General features: G+C 43.4%; 1 protein-coding gene across 13 annotated transcripts in view; it reads left to right on the top strand.

The window, feature by feature from the left end:
• The window catches only part of CELF4 (CUGBP, Elav-like family member 4), a 965,736-nt gene that overhangs the window by 844,908 nt on the left and 110,804 nt on the right, over positions 1-10,024 (top strand). For all 13 annotated transcript variants that reach the window (XM_018576168.1, XM_018576167.1, XM_018576169.1 and 10 more), the window contains one exon: positions 4,175-4,254. In XM_018576168.1, the coding sequence (XP_018431670.1) occupies positions 4,175-4,254 (80 nt within the window). The remainder of the gene's footprint in view (positions 1-4,174; positions 4,255-10,024) is intronic.

The raw sequence follows: 10,024 nt of genomic DNA on the forward strand, positions 1-10,024 counted from the left end.
CCTAGGCCCTTAACTACCTAACTACTTTAACTACTACTAAATGTTCCTTGAGCCTTTATCAGTCTCGATCATTTAGCACTCCCCACCTCTCCATCTGCTTACCTACCCTTTATTCCCTTCTACTCCTCTTCCTTTATTGCCTACTACTTCTCTTCACCTCCTGTGCCCACCCATCTTTCCTATCTCCTTCACCCCCATCTACCCCAACTCCTAACTTCCCCTTCTGCCTTCTCTTCCCCCATCCTGAGGCCCTTAACTACCCAAAATGTTCCTTGAGCCCTTATCAGTCTCGATCATTTAGATGAATCCAGCCCACGGGCAATTAATCCTGCACATGATTCCAAGTTCCAATAATTTGTTATCCAAAGGCCACAATCTGCTTACCCATTTAAGCCCCATGGGGTCTTATTCATACCTATGATTAAGAGTCCTGGATTAATTGTGGTCCACAGACAACATGCAGCATGCAAAGGACACAATATGATAATGCATTTCATCCTCAAGGGGCCTTAATCATTGTTATGATTAAGGCCCCATGGGGCTAAAACACATAAGCACAGGGGCATCTCTAGCCTTTTTTCTCCCCTGAGGGGGTGTTGCAGTATGGTGCACAATCAGTGTGGGTGGTGCTGCAGAGTGATGCTGCTGAGAGCTGGGGGGGGGGATGTGTATGGGCTCTGTATCTCCTTGTCCAGCTCTTAGCAATCTGAGATGTGCTCACAGGTGTCCCACCGAGTTCCTGGCAACTAGTGATATCACTGGTTTCCAGGGGCTCGTCAGGATGCTGGCCAGAGCGTCCCAAGTTGCTATGAGCTGGGCGGAAAGATGTGTATGGCCCATACATATATATCTCCCTGCCCTACCCTTACCAACCGGGTACGCTCTGGCGGGAAGGGGGCAGCAGGTGCACTGCAAACATTGTGCAGCAGAGTGGCCATGCCACTCTGCCTGCCGCCCCCAATGTGTCCCAAAGAGATGCCACCTGAGGCAACAGGCTGCCTCATCATGAGGACATCCCTGCATAGGCAGATAATAGATCATTGGAACTTGGATTTGAATGCTGGATTAATGCTGGATCCACAGATAGCAGCATGCAAAGGACACGATTTGCTTATGTTTTTCAGCCACAGGAGACCTTAATCTAGCTATGATTGTCCCCTTGTTGCCGAAACATGTATGAAGATCATGTCCTTTGTATGCTGCTGTTGGACCAGCGGCAACTATGTGTGTAGGTGGATCTAATGTGTAGCAAGTAAGTTGCGCTCGGTCAGATTGTGAATAGGTGTTCAAATAAATGTAATAATCTCTCGAAACAAAGGGAAAGATTACCTGCAGATAACAAAATAAATATCTCCACTAATGACAGTGAATGAATGGTTAAAAGGTATGTGAACGTGTCGTTAGTGGATAATACATTTTGGAATTGAGTGCTTGATTATTTGCGATCCACAGACCTCAGCATAAATAGAATATGATCTTCTCATGCTTTTCAACTGCAAGGTTTTGAGGTTGTGGATTTGGGGTTCTTGGGGTTTTCATGAGCTGAAAGCCATAATCATCACAATTATGACAAATCACGGCTTGAATTATCTTGCTTTGCATGTAATGAGTCTATCTCATATATTAGTTTCACCTTTTAAGTTGCATTAGTGAAATAAATGAACATATGCACGATATTCTAGTTATTCGAGTTTCACCTGTATATGTCTCAATGAAAGTCATGTGTGACCATTTTATGGTCTTGTACATTTTTGTTTACAGGAGGCGGCACAAGCATAAAACGGGAGATTTTTGACATTTATCCTCCAGTTCGGCAGCTTGTACTGTAATGACATGTGGCTGTTTAATGGGGTGCACTTCCTGGCGTAGGTTATCGATCTCTCCCGGCGAGGCCTCGTCCAGCTGACTGGTGCTTCCTCTAAACAAACATTTCCGAGCCTCTTCTTAATCATTTTAATTACTCGGACTGTAGTTTCCACGACAGATATTTACTGATTCTTAGAAAGGTCACGGTGGCTGGCGATCGATACGTTTTAATTGCTATATCCATATCGTGTTCTCTAAATCACTGCATGCAAATGAGTCACCGTAGAGATGGGAGACGGGTGTGTAAAGATTATTAACAGTTGGGCTGCAAAGTACGGCGACTAGAGAGATCTTCAGAAAAAGGTGAGATATAGTAGAGGGAAAACAAAACAAAACATTGTGCTAGAGGAAAACTCCAGCTGTGGTAAAGCTGACCTCCGTCCTTCCCTTCAGTCTCATATCTGACCTCCGGCCTCCCCTTTAGCCTTGCACAGTTGTATCATCTCCTCTCCTGGACTGAAATTGCTTACTCTGATTTCACTGCACACTGGGAGCTTCTCGCAATGTGCATTAGAAGCTGCAGCAAGTCAGATAGAGCGCGCCTCATTTTCTGGCTGGAGGACGCCCAGCATCACTTTCCTATTAGGGCTTTTTGGTATTTGAACAACTCCTTTTTGCATCAGGGATGGCCTCATTTACAATTTTTAAAATAGAGTTGCTCATATTAACCTTCTGTTTCCATCGGCTTAATACATTCCAGGTGCATAAAAAAAAAACAAATTGTGCAAAGTCATGGGAGTATATATTTAAATCCTTGAATGTAACATTTACCAAATATATGCTGGTTGTTTATCTTACTGTTGCATGTATTTTTTATATTGCAGTGATTGATTCACCTGCATTGACTGTTTGGTGAATGGCACATGCCCCAGGCAGTAAGTTTTCTTTAGGAAAGCCCCTGTGCAGTGGGACCACTGCTTCCACACATAAAACAAGGGTCCTCTTCTGCAGCATGCTGTCATGGGGAAGCCTTTTCTACTCAAACTCTCACGGGCAGGGCCCTCCTTACCTTCTTGTCCTGAATTGTATTGTGATTGTAATGTCTTCCATATATTGTAAAGCGCTGCGCAAACTGTTTGCGCTATATAAATCCTGTATAATAATAATAATAATAATAATATTCAGGCTGTAGGTGCTTGCTAAAGAAAATAAACTAGACGATGTTCAACACTTTTTGTTGTAATGCACCTGGAATGTATTTAGCTAACTGGGCGCACAGTCAGAGTACCAGCATGCCAAATTGTGAAAGAGCCATCATAAGCCATCATTGTCACACATGGATTGGCCACCACAGACCTTAACAGCATTGAGAATCTCTGGGATGTTCTGGAAAAGACTTTGCACATTGCTCCGACTCTCCCATCATCACTACAAGATCTTGGTGAAAAATGTATGCAATTCTGGAGGAAAAGAAATGTTTTGACATTGCATAAGCTTATAGAAATTATGCCACGGCAAATGCTTTTCTTGTCCAAGGTGGCCCAATAAAATATTGGAGTGTGGGATTTTTATTTTTTTTCGGCCAGGCAGTGTATGTGATAGATAGATAGATAGATAGATAGATAGATAGATAGATAGATAGATAGATAGATAGATAGATAGATAGATACTCTGAGTTATAATTTTATAACTGAACCTACACATATCCTTGTCATAGTTAAAGTAACAGTATTACAATGAAGATGGCTGAGAAAATGCCTAACGATGCCATGACCATTAAAGTCACATACTGTAGGGGCGTGGCCGGGATGTGAGACTGAGCAGACGTGTCTCACTGCAGCTCCCGACATCCGTGCTACATCCTGACCCTTAGCTAGCTGACAAACCGGCCGAAATACTCACCCAGTACTGTCGGGTGATCCGGTGACTCCTGCCTTCTCCTTGATGCGGACCAGGAGACGATCGACCCGGTCCCGAGCGAGCGGTGGCACTCCAGGCCGGCCTGCTGACACGTGCGCCGGCGCCATCTTGGCTGCACGAGCTGCTTCTATAGATAGATAGATAGATAGATAGATAGATAGATAGATACTCTGAGTTATAATTTTATAACTGAACCTACACATATCCTTGTCATAGTTAAAGTAACAGTATTACAATGAAGATGGCTGAGAAAATGCCTAACGATGCCATGACCATTAAAGTCACATACTGTAGGGGCGTGGCCGGGATGTGAGACTGAGCAGACGTGTCTCACTGCAGCTCCCGACATCCGTGCTACATATCACATACTGTATGTAACTTTCTACAATTACTGTCGAGTTTGTAAGTCATGTTATGGTGACCAGGTCTTGTGTTCTTTCATTTTCAGGATGTGCGTTTGTCAAATACTCATCGCATGCGGAAGCACAGGCAGCCATTAACGCCCTACATGGGAGTCAGACGATGCCGGTGAGTAGTGAACTGTGCTGGGTTGGGACCTCTGCTGGTGCATTTCAAGGGTTCCCCAGGGTTATAGTAACTTTTTTTGAATCTGCTTTTCATAACCAGCAGTTACTCTGTTACAGCCTTGTTGGCTGGTTTATATGATATCTTGTTGTTAGGGAAGATTGATGAGCATTAATAGTTTTGGTTGTGAAGCTCTCATGTTGTTTTAAAGTTTTTGTTACTTTGGTGTTCATTTGTAGCCAGGAGGGGTAACCATATGCTGTTAGTATTTTTCTGCTCAATTAGTTCTATTCATATTTTTCCAATTACAGAGTCATAACTTGTAGTGTCTCTTTGCAAAGGTAAATTTACTAAATTGGTAATTTGCAAGTATATTGGCTTCTCAGGTTCAAGTTAGATCCTGGGTAATTTTTGATTGCTCACTGTGCCCACAGTGGGGAGATTGTCTTGGGGACCCTTGTCACTGAAACAAAAACATGCAAAATGTTACAGTCACCAGAACAAGGGGTGAGGATCAGTGATGAGTGAACTGGCCTGGGATTAGCTTGCTTGGATGTTCACCAAACTCAGCCTGAAATCTGGATTTGTCAATTGTCTAAGGGAACCAAACGCAGGGTTGCCTGTATCCTAGCAAGTTAGCAACCAATGATGGTGTGGGGCAACCAGCATCTTATCAACCAATGGTGTCATAGGCTGTTTAATTATGGTGTGCCCACATGTTCCAGCAACCAATGATTGTGTGTAGCTCAGCCACCAGTCAACCAATAATGTGCATGCTGTATAGGATCATTGGTTGCTAGGAGATTAGAGGTTGGGCTGCACAGCATCATTGGTTGCTAGGATAACCAATGACACTGTGGTGCAACCAGCATCCAATAGTGTGTCTACCTGCGTCCCAGTAACCAATGACGCTGTGTGGCTCAGCCACTAGTCAACCAATGATGCAATGTGACCCCATAGTGTCATAGGTTGTTATAGTGTGCCCACCTGTGTCCCAGCAACCAATGATTTTGTGTGGCTCAGCCACCAGTCAACCACTGATGTTGTGCAGGCCATAGAGCATCATTGGTTCCTCAGACAGATGGATCTTTAATGGGTGGGTGAACTGGGTGAATCTTTCACCCGTTCGGTGAACAGCTTGGTTTCTGGTCAAACTTTTGATCTACCTGAACCCAAAGCTCATACCTAGTGAGGATACTGTAGGTCTTCCAATGGGGACAACTGTTCTGGTGACAACTTTATATAAAGGAAAATCCCCTCACTTAAGGGATACTTCACATCATAATTATGTTGCATCTCTCAGAGAGAAAAAAAGGGACATTTGCCCAACTGCACACAAATTAAAAATAAATAAATAACCTGAAGGGATACACATAAACATTATTTCTTAAAATATTATCAAAACTAAAGATTTGGTTCAGAACCTACCAATCTTATTCAAAGCATGACTATGGGCCAGTCAGAATGGGGTTCAAAGGTTCCCCCAGCATTTATTCGTACTTTTATTGAAAGCTGTTTTTACCTATTCAGTTTCTAAGTCAATAGATTACCCTTGACCTTCTGCAAATACCATTTTCACATCATGGTGTCATCCAAAGTAGCTAGTTAGACTCTGCAGCCTAAGTGATAGATAGTGGTTGTGATTTGCTGCTTAGAGAGTCGCAGATGCACAACATTATCTAGCTGTGATATCTAATTGGCTGAGCTATGCCCAAATTAGACAGATTAGTATGGCTATATTAATGAGTGCTAGTTGGCTTCAGGAATTAATTTTATCAGGGTCGATTAGCAGCAGCTCATTTTCTTCAGGACCAAAAAAAAAAAAAAAAAGATATCCTTTCCTATCCTTTAAAGTTGTTTAATGCTTTTTTTTTCCTTTTTTATGGCCACTTCAGCATAGTGTATGTTGTTCTCCATGGTGCTATTAGATTCCTGTACTTTGCAGCTGTAAGTTGTATTTTTATAGCTTTGTATTATGTCATACGGTGTTGTAGCTGTCTTGTACTGTAATGGGTTCTGGACTATTTTACATACAGCAGTCTAGTGATAAATATCTAAATTAAGACTGGCATTATTTTGCAGATCATGCTAAAGGTTGTGATAGTGGTGCACCATTTAGGCAACAGTATACTGTGTCCTTGTCTATAAATATACCACTGCTTTTCTTTGTCCATAATCCTCGTATTTCTTTGTATTGTGCCGCTGACCATGGTGCTATAACTGACCTGTACTTTGCAGATGTCAATGGTGCTGTAACTGTCCTACACCATGCTGCTATCCATTGTGTTGTAACTGATCGGTTTTTTATTGATGTCCGCTGTGCTGCTAACTGGCCTAAACTGTGCTGCTGTCTATTGAGGTGTAACTGGTCTGCATTGTGCCTCTGTCCATATTGCTGTAACTGACCTGGGCTATGCTGCTGTCCATGGTAATGTATCGGGCCTACACTGTATTGCTGTCCATGGTGCTGCAACTTGTCTGTACTATGATGTTGGCAATGGTGCTGTAACTAGTCTGCAATGTACTGCTGTCCATGGTGCTGTAACTAGTCTGCAATGTACTGCTGTCCATGGTATTGTCCATGGTGCTGTAACTGGTCTGTACTGTGCTTCTGACCATGGAGCTGGAACTGGCATGCATTGTACTGCTGTCCATGGTGCTGGAACTGGCATGCATTGTACTGCTGTCCATGGTGCTGTAACTGGTCTGTACTGTGCTTCTGACCATGGAGCTGGAACTGGCATGCATTGTACTGCTGTCCATGGTGTTGTAACTGGTCTGCACTGTGCTTCTGATCGTGGAGATCTGGCTGGGCTACACTTGCTGCTGTCCACGGTGCTGTAACTGGCCCACACCATGCTGTTGTCCATGGTGCTGTAACTGGTCTGTACTGTGCTTCTGATCGTGGAGATCTGGCTGGCCTACGCTGTGCTGCTGTCCACGGTGCTGTAACTGGCCCACACCATGCTGTTGTCCATGGTGCTGTAAACTGGCCTTCATGGTGCTGTTATCCATGGTGCTGTACCCAGCCTGCATTGTGCTGCTGTCTGTAGTGCTTTAACTGGTCTGTTATGTCTTGCTCTCTTTCTATGGTGCTATAATTGGTCAGCTCTGAGCTGGTGTCCATGGGGCTGTAATTGGCCGGTATTGTGCTACTCTCCATAGTTCTTTAACTGGCCTGCATTGTACTGCTTTCTGTTGTTCTATAACTGTTCTGCACTATGCTGCTGCTTTATTGTGTGGTAACTGGTCTGTTCTGTGCTGCTGTCTTTCTATTGTACTTTATCTGGTTGGCTATGTGCTGTTGTCCATTGTGCTGTATGTGGCCTGCATTGTGCTACTATCCATATTTCTGAACCTGGCCTGCATTGTACTGCTCTACATGGTGCTGTACCTGGCCTGCACTGTGCTTCTAACATCATGCTGTGACTGGCCTGCACTATTCTGCTGCCTATGGTGCTGTATCTGCTCTCTATTGTTCTGATGTCCATTATGCTGTTACAGCTCCATACTGTGCTGATTCCCATGGAGCTCTAAGTAGTCGGTATAGTGTTACTGCTTATTATCCCTCTACTGCTCTGTACTGTACGTCTGTGTGTTGTTAATACTCTGTACTGTGTTCTGGTAGATACTTGAATGGCAATCCTTGACAGTAGTGGTGGACAGTAGATGTAGATGGGTCTTAGTCACCTTTCACATATATATACAAAACCAGTACATCCTTATATCTAGTCTTTAAGTGCATAGGGCTCCTAGTGACAGCGAGATATGATTTATTATATTTCAGTCATTGCTGGTCCAGCACAGAGCTGCCGGCATGAAATGACCAGTGACATGGGATGCAAAATCACCAACCCAACGTCTTCATGGCATATCACTGGTTCATATGTGAAGCTGCACTCTTGACAGTACTAGACCTTCAAATAATAGGAGGGTGCTTGAAGTGATAGCATCGAATGGTGCAGCTCCAAGACCCCATGATGGGATACGAAGTCACCAGCGCCCCAAACATAAAATTGTGTCTAACAAATTTATTGTGAAGAATAACATCACAGGCACATATACCAATGTTTCGAGGCCTTGCAGGGTCCCTTCCTCAAGGCAACATAGAGTGACCATAGAGCTTCACTTTATGTTGCCTTGAGAAAGGGACCATCCATGTCTGGAGTGCTGGTGACTTTGCATCCCTTAATCTGGTTTTGGTGCAGCGCCATCTGAAACTATTACGTCAAGCACCCACCTATCTAGTACCACTAGGAGTGCAGCTTCATATATGAGCTAAATGACCAGTGAATTGCCATGAAGACATTGGATTCTTGGTGCAGCACAACCTCACTTATTCATACTTAGCCATTCCTTGAGATGCTATGGTGGGTGCAAACACCATGAGATACACCATGACTATGTGTACAAAGAGCTATTTCAACCAAGAGATTCATACATGGGCCCAAACATGACTTGGGCCCATGTATGATGTACTAATTTTGTCAAGCATGACTTGGGTCATTCTTTTACTCCCCGCTCTGCTGGCCTGGTTGCAGCCATGCCCTATGTATATGATACATGCCCTTTCTATACAAATACCTCACTGGAACTGTAAGAAGCAACTGGTTTAATTTTAAATTCTGTCTACATCCTTCCTCATCTTCCACAGCTTCCCTATATTCAGATACCTTTAAAAGCTTCCAAAAACAAGGGAGCGCAATGTCCTAAGCCCACCCTTCTCTAGCCTGCACAGTCACAGTTTGTTCAGTTGTGTGTTCGGCATGAAAAATAACATCTCACTCGCTGGAAGAGAGTTGTTTTTTGTGTGATGTTGTGCTATATTATTTTAATAAAGCGAGTATGTGGTTTGCTTGGCACCTCACTGCTTCCTGTGCGGCTAATCCCTGCTGTTTCTAGATATACTTCTGGTGGCGTGGTGTGTTGCCATGGCAACTGGCATTCAGGCATTATTTTCCAAGGTGCAGGACGGCTAGAGGGACTGCGCCGCTTCAGTAAACATTTGTGCATGTCGGAACATCTTATCAGATCTATCTCTCCAAAGATGATTCTTTATTTTAACTCCTTGGCTGACCACCGCGTTGGCACCGGCTAGCGGGCTGCATTCCGGGTGAGTTTTAGTTTATTAGAAAGTTCGGCGCTTATCTCTAGGTAATATCATTTTAGGACATCAGTATTCTTGTCAGGTCTTAGGTTCCTTGTCTCCACAGCAAGCTCCTATATCTCCGAGGCTGTCAAGATTATGACTGCTCTGTGCTATCTTCTTTACACAACATATGTTTCCTCGTAGTCTGTAATACAAAGCTTTCTTTAATGAGAGCTTTTTCATCCACCTTTTTATGGCAAAGCGAGTCCCCGCAGCACTCGGATTTAATTTGCTGCACAAAGACTCCTGCCACTGAGCAAAGCCTGAGCCTCCGATGGCTAATATATAGGTGTAGATGTGGGAGGACCTCTGCCGAGTCCCGTTCAAGTGACTTTTGTTGCTTAAATTGTTTCCATTTTATGATTGCATTTAACGAGTGTATGTTCCAGATACCGGTTGCACTAAATGATTTTTTTCATCAAAAAGGGGACATTCCGTCCTGGTGAAAATAAAATCATAATTGAGCATATTGAACGTCAAATTTGAGCAGAATTATCTTTTTTGGCTGCTGACTGTCAAGCAAAAATTGTTTAAACAATCTAATTTTTTTAATGGATTGTTTGATTATTGTTGTATGGATAGTATAAGGGGTCAATTTTCAATTTACAGTATCATGTTAAGCCC

This window comes from Nanorana parkeri, unplaced genomic scaffold (assembly GCF_000935625.1).
Source record: "Nanorana parkeri isolate BGI_ZX_2015 unplaced genomic scaffold, ASM93562v1 scaffold58, whole genome shotgun sequence".
In the NCBI taxonomy this organism is placed as follows: Eukaryota; Metazoa; Chordata; class Amphibia; order Anura; family Dicroglossidae; genus Nanorana; species Nanorana parkeri.